The sequence below is a fragment of the Penicillium digitatum genome, chromosome 6 (assembly GCF_016767815.1).
Source record: "Penicillium digitatum chromosome 6, complete sequence".
NCBI lineage: Eukaryota > Fungi > Ascomycota > Eurotiomycetes > Eurotiales > Aspergillaceae > Penicillium > Penicillium digitatum.
The window spans coordinates 2,728,023-2,746,021 of record NC_089389.1 but is presented as its reverse complement, the minus strand read 5'-3'; the positions used below and the strand labels follow the sequence as shown (position 1 = coordinate 2,746,021).

Genomic DNA, 17,999 nt, shown 5'->3' with positions numbered 1-17,999 from the left:
GTCTGGATATGCGTTAAGGAATTCTTCTTTTAGTCCATCGTGAGGTAAGAACTGCATTCAAGAAAAAAGTATGAAGCGGAAGACAAGAAGAAGAGACCAGAAGGAAAAGGGAAAGGGAAAAAGCAGGAATGGGCTACCGCCACTGCCAGCGCTCTTTGAACTGAAGAAGATAAAGAAACCAAGACGATAAGAGCGGAATAGGTCGTAAAGGCAAAATTATGTTGAATTTTTGTTCTTCTTTCAAATTTTGGTTCCGTTCATTCTTCTGGGCTATCGTTCTGAATCGTACTAGACCAAACAGAATGTGTGACATAGCTCAGAAGAGAAGCACCGGGCCTGGAGAAGAATAGACCCGATAAAACAGAAGAGAACCCGATCGACGAGGCGCCATTGTTAAAAGAGACGGGGTATCGGTACATTATGTTGAAATGAAAACGCTGAGGAAGAAATCGTTGAGAGGTCTTCAGTCGTGACGCCATAAGACATTGCAGGGGGAGCCCGAGATTTATTGGAGAATTTGTTTGTATGGGCTGTGGTATCGTTGAGATGAGTGATGTTGAATTAGGTAAGATGTTGAGTTGATTTTATGAGAGGATTTCAAAGATGGCATACGACCGAGGTCGGGGCTCGATAGTGTGAATAGATAGCAACCAGTTCTGAGTTGAGGTGAACTGACTTAGTTGGCAGCAACGCCATTTTGTTCGGCGTGGCCGTTGGTCAATGGCTTTCCGTCGACCTCGACATTGAGACCTTTGATCTCGAGGCCATTGAATAATTCGAAGACAGCGTTAGATCTGTGGAAGTCGTTATCGACGATGTTGACGAGATACCAGTCGTCCATCACCTGCTGAATCAGCTTGCGACTAGGGCTGGCTGCGTCATAACACTTGGACCAGTGCTCGCCCAAGAGGTATGCCTCATCCTTCCAGGCCAAGAAACTGACTGTCTCGACAATTGTCGGCTGGATGATCTCGCGGCCAGCGAAGATACCCCATGTCAGGGCGTTCGGGCTGTCACGCGTGTTGGTCTTGAGCTCGCCCTTCTTGTTGGTGGCGTGGTAGGTCAAGTCATCGTTCTTCTCGATGCGAGTGATGAGCTCATCGATCAAGCTGGAGGGGACCAGAAGCTCAAGATAGGCTTTTTGGTAGACAAAACCGTTCTTCGGACCCCATCCATACACAGGATGAGATGACTTGACTCCATTGACAGCGGGCTGTGAGTTGATTGTCAGGAATCCCCGCTGGTTGAGCTTGAGCAAGTCCTCCTGGATCTCATGGGCTTCTGTTGTGATTGGCGAGTCACTCCACGGCAGTCGGTCAAGCTTGCCGGTCAAGAAATCCACAAAGATGTCTGAGATATCCTTAACCGATTTTGGCTCGCCCCACAGTTTGATGTTCTGCTCGTTTGTACCCTTCAGGCCCACACCGTAAGCGTCGAGTTCACCAAATGCGGGTGAACGAGAGTCGGTCCAGCGACCGTTAGGGTACTCGTCCCATGTCTGGGTACGAGCAACGTATGAAGAGTTTCGATTGCGCCAGAACACTGGTCGCACATCTTCTGTCCGTCGGCCAAGGCCAAGGGAGGGCCGCCAGGGCAGCGCGCGTTGAATTGGGGACTCTTCCGACGGGGAAAGGTCAAGCTCTTTTAGAACCAACTGGGTCGCCTGAGCCAGGTTCATGGTATAGCTAGGCAATCTGTCAGGACAGGTCGAGCTACCAGGATTGAGGGGTAAGTAGAGCAAACTTACAAATGCAGGTGCTTGATACCAGCTGCGATTAGCTGTCTGCACATATTGGCGATCAGAGTTTTTCCGATTTCTCGAACTGCGGAATCGTCGTTCTTGACCGGCTCAAGGGCTTCCATCCACTGAGGAGGCACGTGAACCTTAGTCCAGCTGGACCGACGAATGAAAGAAGCGTATGTCTGAATGGGCATGATGCCGGGGATGATGGGAACGGTGATGCCCTTGGCTCGGCACTTCTTCACCCACTCGATGAAGTTGTCCGCATCGTAAAACATCTGAGTGACCACAAAAGAGCTACCCGCATCGACCTTCTCCTTCAAGTGGTCGATTAATTGGTCAACATCGGCGTTGTCATCGGCGCCCTCGGGATAGCCGCCCACACCAATATCAAAGTGATTGCCGTACTTGTTCCGGATGTATTTGACCAGATCCTTCGCATAGCAGAACCCATTTTCCGCAGCCTCCCATGTCTCCTTGTCTCGCGGTGGGTCTCCTCGAAGAGCCAAGATATTGGTGCAGCCAGCTTTGTAGGCGGCTTGAAGCGCTTGGTCAACTTTCTCCAGCGGCATGTCTGTGCAAGTCAAGTGCATGCAGGTCTCTAAGCCATATACCGACTGTGCTACGCTGACCATTTCGCAAGTCAGATCCGACAAGCGACCGCCAGCACCCCAGGTGATATCGATGAATGAAGGACCCAACCCATGCATGCGGTCCATCCGGTCATAAAGATTCTGTACACCCTGGGCCGTTTTGGGAGGGAAGAACTCGAAGGAGATTCCAGTCTTTCCCTCTGCCTCATTTTTGGCAAGCTTCTCTCGGATATGCATCGCGTCAGGTCAATCTAGTCTTTGTAAGCATACTACATAATCCTAGGGAGCCATCGATTCCATCAAGCGTTTATCTTTGTGCTCTCGAGCAAACGTACCGAGGACAGGAAAAAAAATATTTAGATTGTTTGTGGAACTGGGACGTCTGTGCAGATGAGACAGGCTACTTCTGCTGCCTGAGAACCTTAGCACAATCCCTGTGTACTGTGACACCTAAATGTCCAGAACCTAGGAATGAAAGGGAACAAATCGATTAAACACAAAAAAATTGAGAAGAAAATAGTGAGAGAAGGAATTGCGAGGCTCCAAGGAGAGTGATGGAAAGGAATTGAGGAATCCGGTGAGCGGAACATTTTGGGGGACAACCTTTGGCGGGGAAGGCCGGCCATCGGAGGTACGGAGGCACGTGTTGCATTTCTTTGAAGGGGGATCTAGGGGGGAATTAATGCTGTAGGTGGAAAAGTACAGAGATGAGGAATTTATCAGCATTTCTTTCCTTTTTTTAACTGACTTCTGAAAGGAATTGACTTGCAAAGCAGAGCGGCCACAGGAGAAATGCCTAGAAATGCCTGAAGTATGCCTTGTTAAAGACTGGCAGAAATTTAAATACCTGAATTTCTATGACAAGTGGCTTAATAAGCAAAGCATCTAATTCCCACTCTTTAAATCCTGGAATTCTCCATTTTTCTTGGCGTTCAAGCATTTTCACTGTGTATTTGTGCTACTCTCTTCCTCCCCTCTACCACTCCCGTACGCTTACCCTAACCACTGCTCGAAGCTTCCCTCGAGGTATTTTAAGCGGTCAGGAATAGTTCTTAACACTAGGGATTTGACGAAACTGATGATTTGTGGGGTGCGTTGTAGGAACAACTTCAATTTATAGTACCTGGTAACTATAGAGCGGTGTCAAAAGCGGTCTAAGATTCAAGCATCAACCCTGTATAATCAGGCACTAGTCCTTTGGCCGCTCTGCCCTTCGCACATGGTCGAATTGTTGTGGGCCAACAGCAGACGGTTCACCTTATTGTCCCTATCCCCAGCAAAATGGTCGTTTCCCCACATTGTATATCTAATTCTTCGGTGTGCTTGTACAATCGCTGGATTAGGCGAGTCAAAGTTTGCAAATCCTGCTAAATTCAGTCTTCTCCCTATCGACTCCTAGATCGCTGGTCTTTTGAGCCGCACATAGATTGCATGATAAGAAGACTGGCGATCGACAACGGAAGAAATCCCTTGCGATGAGACAATCACCCCTACCGCAAAAGTTATTATTTCGGCTATTCATTCGGATACCGGCGAGAGCGCGGACATTGATGGGCCTGGGGTATCCTATGTCATCGTTGAGGGCATTTGAGCGGTTGAACATAGTGATGGTGACAGCTGCGATGGAGCTCAGACAAGGTGATACCTAGGCATCCTAGAGAATTAGATCGGTGGGAAAATTCACTCTAGGAGATAACATCATGACAGTATTTTCGTCACCAGTGATGGTGATGGAGTTGTCGATGTAAATTTTGATTAGGGAATCCCACGGGTCGTGTTTGTCGTTCTGACTGACGCTTCTGACAATTGTGCGGCTGCGTCTGCTGACAGACAATGTGTATGGGGGTGGGACTGTACCTGGAGTGGAAGTAGAGGCAGGTTCAGAGGTAGATATAAGAGAAGGATTGAGGTTTGCCCGGACTTGAGCGAGTTTATTTAGGTGGTGTTGCAGAGGCCTCCTGGTCAACACCCTTGCTATCATCGCTCTGCAAGCCGCGGGAAACACGGTCAGTGGTGTCGGTGGCAGTCTCCTTGACGTTGTAGGAAGAAGTGGTCAGTACCTACAACTTGACAAGTAAATAAAGCAGTCACATGCTGGTGGAGAAATCCGTATGGCCGCAATCAGACATGATTCAAATTGATAGAATTTTGGTAATTGGAGGTAGAAGTAAACAGTATAATATAGTTTGGTTGAAGTATGAGATGTAGAAGGAAGAACTACTGAAGAGGCAAAGAAGAAGCAAAGAAGAGGGTTAAACTAAGCGCGAAACTAAATTTTTGGAGAAATTAAACTCACAGGGTTTCAATTTTGTGAAGAGCATAGTCACAGAAAATTTCGAGCCGCTGCAGTCACTGGGCTGTTCCGCCCGTCAGTAAATGGACCTAGAACTGTGGATGTGCGTCCAACTTGGACTCAAATCCACAGACCATGGGCCAGCTGGGCTCAGTATCCATCAACTGGCAAGTTGTTTGGATTACTAAACTGGATATCCTGGTACCTATCGAATGATAGTATGTTATCTTTACATACATCCGGCCAAAGAACCTACTCGGCAACGTCCAGCCACTGTACTCCAGGTCGCTTCAAGTTCCTGCCTGGGGTTCATAGATAATGTGGCCCTACCTCTCTATCTCGGGTCTAGCTTTAACGAACCTGATCCAGTGTACTTTCAGAACACGCCTGACCCCCATGACCACGCCCATTTCCTAGTGCCCAGGCACCGATTCTCATACATAGTCCAGGATTCCCCTGGATCCCTCTTAGTCCTGCAAGAATTAGTCTTGGCACACACAGATAATTCATCTTGTTCCTCCCTCCAGCCATTGTATCTTACCCGATTGATAGGCCTTCCATATGAAAACTGTACACCGTGAAGACAGGGTTTTTTTATATCGGCGACATGGAAGGTATTTGGCGCTAACCCCCAAAAGGCAAAACTAACCCGATACAGTAATTCACAAGTCCGCCGTTTCAAAGCGCAGTGTGAAGCCACACCGCCTGCCCCTCCATGGAAATGAAAGTCCCGGCAAAATTTTCCCGTTCAACTCGGTTTCGTAATTTGACCTTGTCGACTCTTGGACACTCTTTGACAATTACCTCCAATTCCTCCAACTACAAAAATGTCGAATGTACCTCCTCCATCTGCCGATCAGGACTATAAGTCTACCCTCCTACCTCTCCTCATCTCCAACAATGTCCTCTCGTTCGGCACCTACGTTTTGAAGTCCGGCCGTGAATCACCCTACTTCTTCACCTCTTCCCTCCTGCACACTGCGCCTTTACTGCGCGCCTCCTCTGCTGCATACGCTAGCGTCCTCTCCGCTGAGCCTTTTGTCACCACCAACGCCGACGGCACCGCCCAGCCCAACTTTGACATTATCTTCGGACCTGCATACAAGGGTATCCCAATTTGCGCATCTGTCACCAACGAGCTCGCTGTGCGTGACTCCCTCTCCGGCAAGGCTACCTGGGACAATGTGAGCTACTCCTTCAACCGCAAGGAGGCCAAGGCACACGGTGAGGGTGGAAACATTGTCGGTGCCCCGCTAAAGGGCAAGCGGGTCGTCATTGTGGACGATGTCATCACTGCGGGCACTGCACTCCGTGAAGCTGTGGGTATTATTGAGAAGGAAGGCGGTATCGTCGCTGGTGTTGTTGTCCTGCTGGATCGGGAGGAACGTGTCAGTGATACCGAGTCTAAGAGCGCCATTGGCGTTGCCCAGCGTGATCTTGGTGGCAAGATCCCCATCCGGTCAGTTATTGGTCTCCACGATCTGATCGAGAAGCTGGGTGATAGCATTGGCGCCGATGAGATCCAGCGCCTGAAGGATTACCGTGAGCGCTACGGTGCTCAATAGACAACGGCTTGTGAAACCCGCCAGATCAAGGCATAATGTATAAGCAAAGACACAGGATATATCCCAGGATAATTTGGAGCTGCCCTGAAAACTTTTATGACTTGGGAATCATCCATATCCAAATCAGGCGACGGGCACACTCCTATATGGACCATTGGACCTGACCTTGATAAATGATGCAACCATACATTCTAGACTAGCTAGCAGATGGTTTTCCCATTTCCCCATCTTGGGACAACGTGATATAATGGGCAAGCTAACTACCACTTTGACTTTTGGAACCGCGCATGGAGGCTTCTATCAAACAACTTAGACCAGTGCTCAATCCGCCAATAAGAATCTTGAAAATTGCTCCAATCGGGAAACATGGAGCTGTGTTGGCCAGCTCTCCAATCTTCGATCATGTTAAGTATGTAGCAGAAAAAATTGATAACCCAGTGTGTTTTAAATTCTCCAAATGTTTCTTCGACCCATGTTGTATCCCTACACACCCCTGAACTTGCTGGTTCCACTCGGACCCCGGAACCCCTATGCGCAAGGCCATGTTTCACACAAAATTTGACGAAACAGAAAGTCCCGATTGAGATATATTCGCAAGCCAATAAAGGGACTCAATATTGCGCGGCAAGCGACACGCAGCACGGCAGATGATATCAGTGCTAGGTTATCTTTGGTACCGCGCAAACCCGAGGCACTACAAGTCTCTCATTCAAAACGGGGTAGACAGTCTAAATAGGTAGAGAAATTCTTGTGTCAGATGCTGCGCTCGGGCAATATGTATCTACCGAGTTCATCACTTGATTAGTACTTGGTGGGACATACCACGATACAGTACACAGTATTTCCCAAAGGTAGTTATCACATTGAATCAGATGTTTGTTTAACCCAGCTAACGATTTAGATATGGCTATATAGAGACCAACTAACGAATGCCTAAAAATCTACGCAAGTCAGAATTGCCAACGATGAGAACTCGACACCAGATTAGATCTAAATTCTCTCGAAATGACTCGATTTATCTACGCAACCTTCCAAGGTTACCCCCATATCCTAGATGAGACACCCCGTCGGTGATGTCGATACTCCTGATATACGGGAGCTTCCGGTGATATCCCAATGGCCGCCTGGCGTTTCACAAAGAGTGACAGCACGGGTCCGAGGGTAAAATCCAGAGCATCCAGCTATTTTCAACTAATTAGAGATCACAACCCACGATTCTCAACTAGTTCAAAGTTTGGAGAAGTTCATTTCCAACTAACACGGATCGGTTTCAATTTGAATTGTAGAAGCCTTTCAAGCCCCAGCAACGCCAGCGTCTCAACGAATCAGCAGTTAGATAGTGAAGGGTCTCATCATTTTCTATCTCCAGAGAAGAATTATCCCTCCATGGATCTTTCTCAACTATCAAGACAAGAGGAATTAATATTACAGCTCCCAGCCACATGGTCTCAATCTCTTAGAGGCAAGATGGTTGCCTCTGAAACAAAATGATGCGTTTGAAACACGAATTATAGTCCATTGATTAAGAAAAAAAAGGTCAAGAAATAAAGCCACGAAACTGAACGTCTTTGGTTATATAATTAAGCAGTTTAGGGCCATTGCATGCTCGGTCTTGATTTCTGTGTTGGATCCTACTCTATGTTCGTAGGGGGGCTGTCAGTTGAGAACAGATCTGATAATTTTATTCAACAACGCTTCTCTTATTGTTCCATTCTGTACCCCAGAGCATAATCCGCTGTAGGGTTCGTTGGTGTGGTGAGTCGATACACATAAGACCATGGCCCTTTTCACACCGTGAAATATCGGTGACATGGTGTTATTTCTGTGCTTTATGGTTTAATGACCTAGCAACATCGAAATGGGTCCCTGATACAGTATCACATGTTTTTCTTCAACTAACTACTTGATTCTCTCAAATTCGACTTTCAAATATCACTGGCCTGGCATACTGCTTATGAGATATTGACAGGGCAGCAGACATGAAGAATGAACAAATGTTCAACAGAGCTCTGTCAATCCTATGGATTGCTTCAACTGCCGCTCTCCTACAAGTAGCTAGGATGTAGCTCATTGATGGCCGCCTAATTCTAGAACAACCGGTGATCCCGGTGTCTACGATGGACATCAGGTTACATTTGGCAAATGCAGCATGTGCAGTCAATTTTCTCCGTTTAGAAGGATCTGTACACAGGAAAACATTGGGTTGAGAGTTTCAAGAGTGAAGATCTACAGAACGTCGGTCAAAGCGACTCGGACTTCTCTAAGATAGAATAGTGTCAATAGCAGGAATTGGCAGGATACAATAATTAGTAAAAGATTATAGGGTACAGGGAGGCTCGGATCTTGTATACGTATGTACTCCATGCCTCTATGCAGGCCGAATAGCAACTTTAAAAATGTACACATACCGCGATAGGAAATAAAGATGACTTGTTTATTGTATACATTCAACGCCGACCTAGCCTGCTGTTTCCCTGACAGACACCATTCAAGAGTTGGTGCGGGTTGGACGGCACGTCTTCGCACATCCAGGACCTGGAAGCCATGCCCGAGACCGCATAAATGGTTCCATCTCAATGACCAATGACTCGGATATGTAATCCAAGTCGAGTACATGATCAAGAATTCTAGTCTAGTTTGTCTACCGTCGAAGTTCCAATTGGACCAACATAAGACTGGATGTGTCTTCCGCGCTGCTCGCGCTCCCCGTTCCTTTAAACATCATCAATATAGTGGTCTCACCGAGTTCTCGTGATACCTGCAATGCATGGATTGCTCAATTAGCCCCGTCGAGCCATGGACATTCCACGACTGCCGTCCCATGCAAAGAGATATGATTATTGCTTGAAACCCGTATGATGGTGACGCCTCGTAAGACAGGATCCTCGCCGCCTGAGTCCCATGGTCTCTGTAAATAGCACACAGCGGTAATTGGGATGTCAATCAACGCACGGTCATATCTCTGTGTACTTACAACTCTTTGCCTCCTATTAGCTGTGTCTTCGGCTTTGACCGTTCATTCCAGGCTTCAAGGAGAATTGTCCAAGTAGCTCATGTTTAGTTGTAGGAACCAGAAAGAACAACAGAGACTTTCTTGAAAGAAGTAGACTGTGGAGTGTCATTCTCACCTTGGACCACATCGAGTGATCTTACCCCAACTGGTAGTGCTCTACTATCTCTCGAGGGTTTCTCTTATTTCTATTACCCATTCCGCAGCTCTCGATTTCTTTTCTTTTCACCCCTTTTCTACCTAGGAGAGCTCCCATAGATTGGAGGACTATTGGTCGTATTCTACTTGGTGAAGAATGCTTGAAGTTCCTCATTGACACTAGTCCTTTTTTTTGCTCGTCATCAATACACCAACCTTTCACCACCCCTGCGACTTACCGAAAAAGCACACTGTTGGTTATCTTTGCCCTGTTAGTACCATTCCTTTTCGGAGTATCTGGATGAGAAGAACTGATTTGCCACTAGTGCTAGTCCGGTACACGAGCATCTTTCTCATGTCCCTTTGAAGAGATCAACAAACCTGCTAACAGGAATGGTGCAAGGTACAAGGTGTCTCTCAAAAGATCCAGTCGGATCAACGGTCTTCCTCTTACTCTCATCTGCCATACTCGACACATACTACGATTCTCAGTTTCCCTGAAGCGGCTTACTTCATTGTTTGTCGATCATGCATTGGAGATTTACAACCTCAGTGATCGCTTTTCTCGCAGCCCTAGGCGTCAGCTGGCCCTACGATGAGACACTCGCTGCTTATAACATCAATGAGAACCAAACAGCGACGAACCCCTTGGACTACTGGGGAGAATGGCCTGATCACACCTATTTTCCGTCTCCCAAAAACTGGCGTTTTCCTGTATATACGCTTTTCCTTGACCGATTTGTGAACGGCGATCCAACGAACGACAATGTAAATGGGACACTCTTCGAACATGATATCAATTCAAATCAAATGAGACATGGAGGCGATGTGGCGGGACTATTGGACACTTTGGACTACTTACAAGGAATGGGCATCAAGGTTAGCTTCATGAATTGGCCTTGGGTACATATCCAAATTGACCTAACTGTTGAATTTCTAGGGGCTTTATCTTGCAGGGTTGGTATTAATGAACCAGCCATGGGGATCTGATGGCTACTCGGCGCTCGACACTACTCTACTCGATCAGCATTTTGGGACAATCCAAATCTGGAGAGCAGCGATCACGGAGATTCACAACCGCGGCATGTATGTTATTTTTGACAATACCGTCTCAACGTAAGTCTTCCGGTCTAAAAAGTTTTCCTACCATCGTGTTATAAGGATCTAACAGCACTAGCATGGGAGACCTCATTGGATTCGAAGGTTACATGAACACAACCACCCCTTTCTCAATCAAAGAGCACAAGGCTTCCTGGAAATCGGACCGTCAATATGTTGACTTCCAATATGGAAACTCCTACAATGAGACGTGTGATTATCCTCGCTTCTGGAATGAGACCGGATACCCAGTGGATGATGACGTCGATTATAAGCTACGTGGGTGCTACGATAGTGACTTTGATCAATACGGTGACATTGAGGCCTTTGGTGTCTATCCCGACTGGCAACGAGAACTCGCCAAATTTGCCTCGGTGCAAGATCGGCTGCGTGAATGGGTGCCTAGTGTCAGAGAGAGACTTATTCGTCATTCTTGTATGATTATTGCATCTTTTGACATTGACGGCTTTCGCTACGATAAAGCTACACAAGCCACCGTCGATGCTCTTGGGGATATCTCTGGGGCGTATCGAGACTGTGCTCGCCGCGTGGGAAAAGAGAACTTTTTCCTTCCGGGTGAGATTACCAGCGGTAACACTCTTGGCTCTATCTTCCACGGGCGAGGACGTCAACCTGATATGCAATCACAAACGTTGGAGGAGGCGTTTATGATGACGAATGAATCTGATCCGGATTACTTTCTTCGTGACCAAAATAAGCAGGCTACCGATGCTGCCGCCTTTCATTACTCCGTCTATCGCTCCCTCACCCGCTTCTTGGGCATGGATGGCAATTTGGCCGCTGGCTACGACGTCCCAGTCAATTGGACTGAGGCATGGTATCAAATGGTACTCACCAATGACATGATCAATGCCAACACCGGCAAATTTGATCCACGTCATATGTATGGAGCGACAAACCAGGATGTGTTTCGGTGGCCGACCGTTGAATATGGCATCGAAAGGCAACTTCTGGCTCTTTTCATCACGACGTTGCATATGCCCGGCATTCCAATGCTCCTATGGGGCGAGGAACAAGCATTTTACGTTTTGGATGCTTCGGCTGCTAACTACATCTATGGCCGTCAAGCGATGTCTCCCGCCACAGCTTGGAAAAATCACGGATGTTTCCAGTTGAATTCCACACAATACTTCCAATGGCCTATCAAGTCAGGACGTTTGGGATGTCACGACGAGACAGTCACCTACGACCACCGTGATCCCGCTCACCCTGTGCGGAATATCATCAAACACATGTATCAAATGCGACAAGACTTTGGTGCTCTTAATGACGGATGGTGGATTCAGCTACTCTCCAACAAAACGCACAACATATACCTCCCGGGCTCTGACGGAGTTCCCACAGAAACTGGCATGTGGTCTGTCTTGCGCAGTCCATATTACCAATTGCAAGATCTGGGAGAGATGGGCAACCAAACGGTCTGGTTTGTGTACCAAAATGAAAACCGGACGGTGCACTATGATTTCGACTGCTCTGATCGAACTGCGGGACTGATTGCTCCATTTGACACCAACATCACGGTGAAGAATCTGTTTTATCCCCACGATGAGTTGACGCTACAAGAGGGTCCGGTCAAACTTGCTTTGAACGGCTCCGACAAGTACAACGGCTGTCTCGACAGTATGACGCTTCAACCATATGAATTTAGAGCCTACATCCCCAAAGAGAAATTCGTCTCTCCACGTCCCATGATAACCAAATTCTTCCCTGGACACGATGCTCCGTTACTATCTGCTGTCGCGCCAGATGAAAGTGAGTCGGTGGATATCGGCTTTTTCTTCTCCACGGAGATGAATTGCTCTATGGTAACCGATTCAATATCAGTTGAATCATCTACTGAAACTGGACAATTGTCTTCTGTGGACCTTGGAAGTGTCAGTTGTGAGAGCATTGCACCCGAGATTACATCTTGGACCGGGCAAATCCCATCTATCTGGTCTTGGAGAGCTACCTTGACCGGCGTTTATAATGGCGTGCATAAATTGACGGTGAACAATGCGACAAGTGCTGATGGAAGGGCAACCAATGTCATCGACCATTTCTTGATCCGAGTCGGGCAGTATGATAATCCCATGATCTTTACCTCAGCAAATTACTCCAGCAGTTTGCTTCATGGGCGCGAAGATGGGACTCTTTTCATTTCACAACACGCAGCAGGAGCCGACAAATATCGGTATTCTACCAACTGGGGTAGTACTTTCACTGAGTGGCTTCCATACGAGGGAGGAAACCATAGTATTCAAGAGCTGCCTTGGTCTGGGACGAAGAAACAGAGATGGAATGGGAAACACGTTCGGGTTGAGTACTGGAGTCGCCTCACAGGTAGTAGCGACTACATCCAAGAGGGTGACGGACCCGACTGGAGTCCTGGTATCCAACGTCGGTTTCCTCATTTCTTTTTCAACGGCCCTTTCAACAAGTACGGATATGATGCCGGCTTGGACAACATCGTGAAACAGGATATCGACGGCATCTGGAAATACCGCTTTATGGCTGAATGGCCTGCTCAGGGTCAGCTGAACGTCTGGGGTATCAACCCTGATAATCAACCAGACCAAAGCTACATCTACGGAGATTCCGATGGAGACTCCATTTTAGATCGCCTACCGCCCTCATCACTCAGTGTGACAACCATAAACATCACTCAGCATCCACCGAACCCGCACCTCGCCTGGAGAATTCAACTCAATGACTCGAATTTGCAGTTTCAGCTTGTTCCTGCGGGCTCAAAATATGTTCAAATGGCTCTCTTTTTCCTTCTCTGCATTGTTCCTGTCATAACAGCTTCGACCTGCGCTTACATGTTCATGAAAACATTCTACCGGATCAAGTTTAACCAAGTCGGCGTGAGTGAAAAGAAGACGCTGATTTCATTGGGTTTTGTCAACAAATTCAAGAGCAGCCAGGCGGAAGATGGACAGTCCAGAAACCCCTTTAGACGCCTAGCGAGCAAGTCAAATTTCCTTCAAAGCACTTCTGCTTTTGGCAATCGAACCACGCACCGACGTAAGGTCCTCATTGCAACCATGGAATATGAGATCGACGACTGGGCTATCAAGATAAAGATCGGTGGCTTGGGTGTCATGGCACAGTTGATGGGCAAACAGCTCGGACATGAGGATCTTGTCTGGGTTATTCCCTGTGTCGGCGGAGTGAAGTATCCCATCGATAAGCAAGCAGATTCGATGTTCGTCATGATCTTGGGGAATTCGTACGAAATCAAAGTTCAGTACCACCAGATGAAGAACATAACATATGTTTTGCTGGACGCACCTGTTTTCCGCCAGCAGTCCATCACAGAACCCTACCCAGCCCGTATGGACGACCTCGGCAGCGCTATCTACTACTCTGCCTGGAATCAATGTATTGCTCAGGCAATGAAGCGGTTCCCCGTTGATATGTACCACATCAATGACTACCACGGCTCGGTGGCTCCGTTATATATTTTGCCCGAGACTATTCCGATTTGCTTGTCACTTCACAACGCCGAATTTCAAGGTCTATGGCCTATGCGGACACAGAAAGAGAAAACCGAAGTGTGTTCTGTTTTCAACCTTGATTTAGATGTTGTAACGCGCTATGTTCAGTTTGGCGAGATCTTCAATCTTCTTCATGCCGGTGCAAGCTATCTTCGCCTTCATCAACAAGGCTTCGGTGCTGTTGGTGTGTCGAAGAAGTATGGCAAGAGGTCATATGCTCGATATCCAATCTTTTGGGGCCTAAGAAAAGTTGGAAACCTACCTAATCCCGATCCTTCCGATACAGGCGAGTGGGATAGAGCCTTGCCTAAGGAGAGAGATATCAATATCGACAGTGACTTCGAGATACGCAGAGTAGAGCTAAAACGCCAGGCTCAAGAATGGGCTGGTCTCGAGCAAAGACCTGACGCCGATCTGTTAGTCTTTGTTGGAAGATGGTCTATGCAAAAAGGCATCGATCTGATTGCCGATGTCTTGCCCGGTGTATTAGAGAGTCGAGCACATGTCCAGCTGATCTGCATCGGGCCGCTCATTGATTTATATGGCAAATTCGCCGCATTGAAACTAGACCGAATGATGAAGCTCTACCCTGGTCGGGTATGCTCCAAACCTCAGTTCACGATCTTACCACACTTCATCTTCTCTGGCGCAGACTTTGCGCTAATTCCGTCCCGCGATGAGCCCTTTGGTCTTGTCGCCGTCGAATTCGGTCGGAAGGGTGCGCTTGGAATTGGAGCCAGAGTAGGGGGCCTCGGGCAGATGCCTGGCTGGTGGTATACGGTTGAGTCTACGACTACCTCCCACCTATTGAAACAGTTCAAATTGGCTATTGCGAGTGCGCTAAACTCCAAGCCCGAGGTAAGGGCAATGATGCGCGCGAGGTCTGCCAAGCAACGATTCCCAGTTGCTCAGTGGGTCGAAGACCTTGAGATCTTACAGTCCACGTCGATTCGAGTCCATCAAAAGGAACGAACCAAATCCCAGAGTCAGTCCGCCGCCACCGGTGCATATAATGCCATCTACGGGATGATGACTCCGCAGTCTGCGTCGACAAGGTCAGGCGCATCAACACCTCCATTACAACCCTCAAGCCGCTCGGGTACTACAGGATCACTCCAGCGAAGCTTTATTGTATACAGTCGTGACGCGAGCCCTGGACTCGACGGGAGACCGAAGTCGGGGCTCAGTCGCCAGATTTCTCATGGTGTTCGACCGTTATCTGGCACCATAGATCCTCGCGGTCGATCCGATATTGGGAAAGGCAGTGTCATCGAGGGTTATGACAGTGCTGGTAGAGCCTCTCCGGAGGCGGAAGAAAACAGTGACGATGAAATGATGGCCACTTGCTATGCTGATGACGATTATTCCATATCACCTGAAGGACCAGATCCAGCACGTGCACAAACTCCCCAGCCTTCAGGCGCGGCCCTCACTAAAGAGGCCCTCTCGGCCCAACGCGCGAGTCAAAGCTCCTTATTAGTTCGATGTAGCAATACGCCCTCAAGTTCAACGGCACCGAGTACAGTCGGCACAGATGACACCCTTGTTCCTCCTTCTCGCCCGTGGGCAGAGCCAGGAAATCGTCTCGGCAACGCCTCAGTCTTGTCTGTCGACTCGGTTGTTGGAGAGAAGAAAGACTTCAAACTTCAAAAGATTGACCCATTCTTCACTGACAGTAACGGCGAGTATTACAGAGTGTTTGAAAAAAGACTCGAGGGCCTCAATGGGGCAAATTCAGACACCCAACTCTGCATTGAGACATACCTCGAGAAGAGCGAAAAGAAATGGTTTGACAGATTCCGCGATGCTCGTCTTGGCCTCAATCAAGGATCCCCAGCCGGCTCAGTGCATCGCGGTAAAGCAGGGGCCTCCCCGACGGGGTCAGTCACCAATGATGATGCGACATCTCATGAAAGTGGTGAGCACGAGAGAAAAGAGGCCCCGCCAGATGAATTTCTTCTTGGTGATGACTATATGCCGCCGACCGGTCTAAGGAAATGGATGCAAATGCGCATTGGAGAATGGCCTGTGTATTCTCTCTTCCTTGGACTGGGCCAGATCATTGCAGCCAATTCCTACCAGATTACCCTTCTCACTGGAGAGGTCGGTCAAACCGCTACGAAATTGTACGGAATCGCTACGGTTTACCTAATAACTTCTATTCTATGGTGGTTTTTCTTCCGATACTGCAAATCCGTGATCGTTCTAAGTGTACCGTGGTTTCTATACGGGGCGGCCTTTTTGATCATTGGAATGGCACACTTCGAGCCCAACTCACATAATCGCGGCTGGATTCAAAATATTGGAAGTAGTATCTATGCTGCTGCATCATCGAGTGGGTCTATCTTCTTCGCCCTCAATTTCGGCGATGAGAGCGGTGCGCCAGTCAAGCAGTGGGTTTTCCGTGCTTGTCTTATCCAGGGCACGCAGCAAGCCTATGTCATTGCCCTTTGGTACTGGGGTTCAACTTTGACTAAAGCTACCAACGCTGGAATTATGGATGTGCAAGGTAGCGTCACCAACACCTGGAGAATGACGTGCGTAAAATATCCAAATCTTCATGTCTAGTCCCGGAGGTTTACTAACCAGTACTGTAGAGCAATATGCACACCAATCACCATCCTTTTATGGGCAATCGGTCTCATCGTTTATCTTGGCTTGCCAAAATACTATCGTCAAACTCCTGGTAAAGTGCCATCATTCTACAAATCTGTCTTCCGGCGCAAGATTGTACTCTGGAACTGGGTAGTCGTCATTCTCCAAAACTTCTTTTTGAGTGCTCCATATGGTCGAAACTGGAATTGTGAGTCACCCATTTCCAGTCATTTTTTGCTGTGTTCTCTTTTCTCATGCTTGGAACGACACTACTGACTACCACAGTCCTCTGGATCACCCAGCACGCCAGCTCGTGGCAAATCCTCCTTCTCTGCGTTGCATTCTTTGGCTTTGTCTGGATCGCGGTTCTCTTCCTGCTAGCTAGACTATCCAAGTCCCATAGCTGGATCCTCCCAGTTCTCGCATGTGGTCTGGGTGCGCCTCGCTGGGCGCAAATCTGGTGGGGGACATCTGGCTCCGGCCTGTACCTCCCCTGGGCTGGAAGTTATACAGCAGGTGCCCTTGTATCTCGGAGTCTCTGGCTCTGGCTCGGGGTCTTGGACGCATTACAAGGTCTTGGGTTTGGTATGATTCTGCTGCAAACACTGACCCGCATGCATATCTGCTTCGCGCTTCTGGTGTCACAGGTCCTGGGCTCTCTCGCAACGATCTGTGCAAGGGCCTTTGCGCCAAACAACATTGGGCCAGGTCCTATCTCTCCAGATATTACGGCTGGTGTGGGCGCGCTGAGTAATGCGTGGTTTTGGGTTGCTCTTTTGTTGCAGCTATTGATCTGGTATGTGCTCCCCTATTGTAATCTTGTGAGTCCCGTCTAACGTCGACATTCAAGCGGTGGATTTCTTCTATTCTTCCGAAGGGAGCAGTTATCGAAGCCCTGAACAAGTGTGGATTTGTTTTGTTGGAAACTGATGGAATGGTGATTAAGCTCTGCGATTGTGGCCTTTTCGAATTTCCTTGCGTACATTGACGATATAATTGTTTACTGTTCGCTCTTGTGGCTGATTTGTTGTCAAGCAGAAACAGCCCAAAGTATCTAGTGTCTAATATAATGATATAGTGTCGGCTGACAAGCAACAGGCCAGTCCATGACCACATGTTGTATGGAGTGGGCGTCTAGACCCACTAGCGGGACCCACTCAAAGCAACCTTGCTATAAAAGGTTAACCTTTTGAAGGTTAATATCTCTTGTTTTTTAGTGTGGTGAGGAGTTGAAAGATCCTTTGGCACATGCCCAATGGTAATTTTGCCAACACTGTGTGATCAGAGCCATTGTAGACACCCTTGCTCTCGGTGTCATCTTAGTGACGTTGGGGATACAAATGAATGATAGGTTGTTGACCTTGGCGAGGGTGCTTGGCAGAGTGGAGGTATGATCTGACGAAAACTGATTTAGTTGTAAGGGAAGAGGATAAGGATGTAGTCGGGGGAATTTGTCGCTGATTCAG

The 17,999-nt window shown here is 48.0% G+C and overlaps 3 protein-coding genes across 3 annotated transcripts; 2 read left to right on the top strand and 1 right to left on the bottom strand.

Annotated features, from left to right (window-relative positions):
• Positions 1 to 676: 676 nt before the first annotated feature.
• On the bottom strand, positions 677 to 2,571 carry Pdw03_5982 (Methylenetetrahydrofolate reductase; the record flags this gene model as incomplete). Its single annotated transcript, XM_014682978.1, has 2 exons — positions 677 to 1,685; positions 1,748 to 2,571. 2 exons carry the CDS (start codon positions 2,569 to 2,571, stop codon positions 677 to 679), a joined length of 1,833 nt encoding a protein of 610 aa, XP_014538464.1.
• Positions 2,572 to 5,454: 2,883 nt separating this feature from the next.
• On the top strand, positions 5,455 to 6,192 carry Pdw03_5981 (Orotate phosphoribosyltransferase; the record flags this gene model as incomplete). The annotated part of the gene is made up of 1 exon (XM_014682977.1): positions 5,455 to 6,192. The coding sequence occupies one exon, from the start codon at positions 5,455 to 5,457 to the stop codon at positions 6,190 to 6,192; it is 738 nt and encodes a 245-aa protein (XP_014538463.1).
• Positions 6,193 to 9,868: 3,676 nt separating this feature from the next.
• Positions 9,869 to 17,369, top strand: Pdw03_5980 (3-isopropylmalate dehydratase; the record flags this gene model as incomplete). Its single annotated transcript, XM_014682976.2, has 5 exons — positions 9,869 to 10,219; positions 10,281 to 10,456; positions 10,518 to 16,475; positions 16,536 to 16,741; positions 16,819 to 17,369. 5 exons carry the CDS (start codon positions 9,869 to 9,871, stop codon positions 17,367 to 17,369), a joined length of 7,242 nt encoding a protein of 2,413 aa, XP_014538462.2.
• Between the last annotated feature and the right edge of the window lie 630 nt (positions 17,370 to 17,999).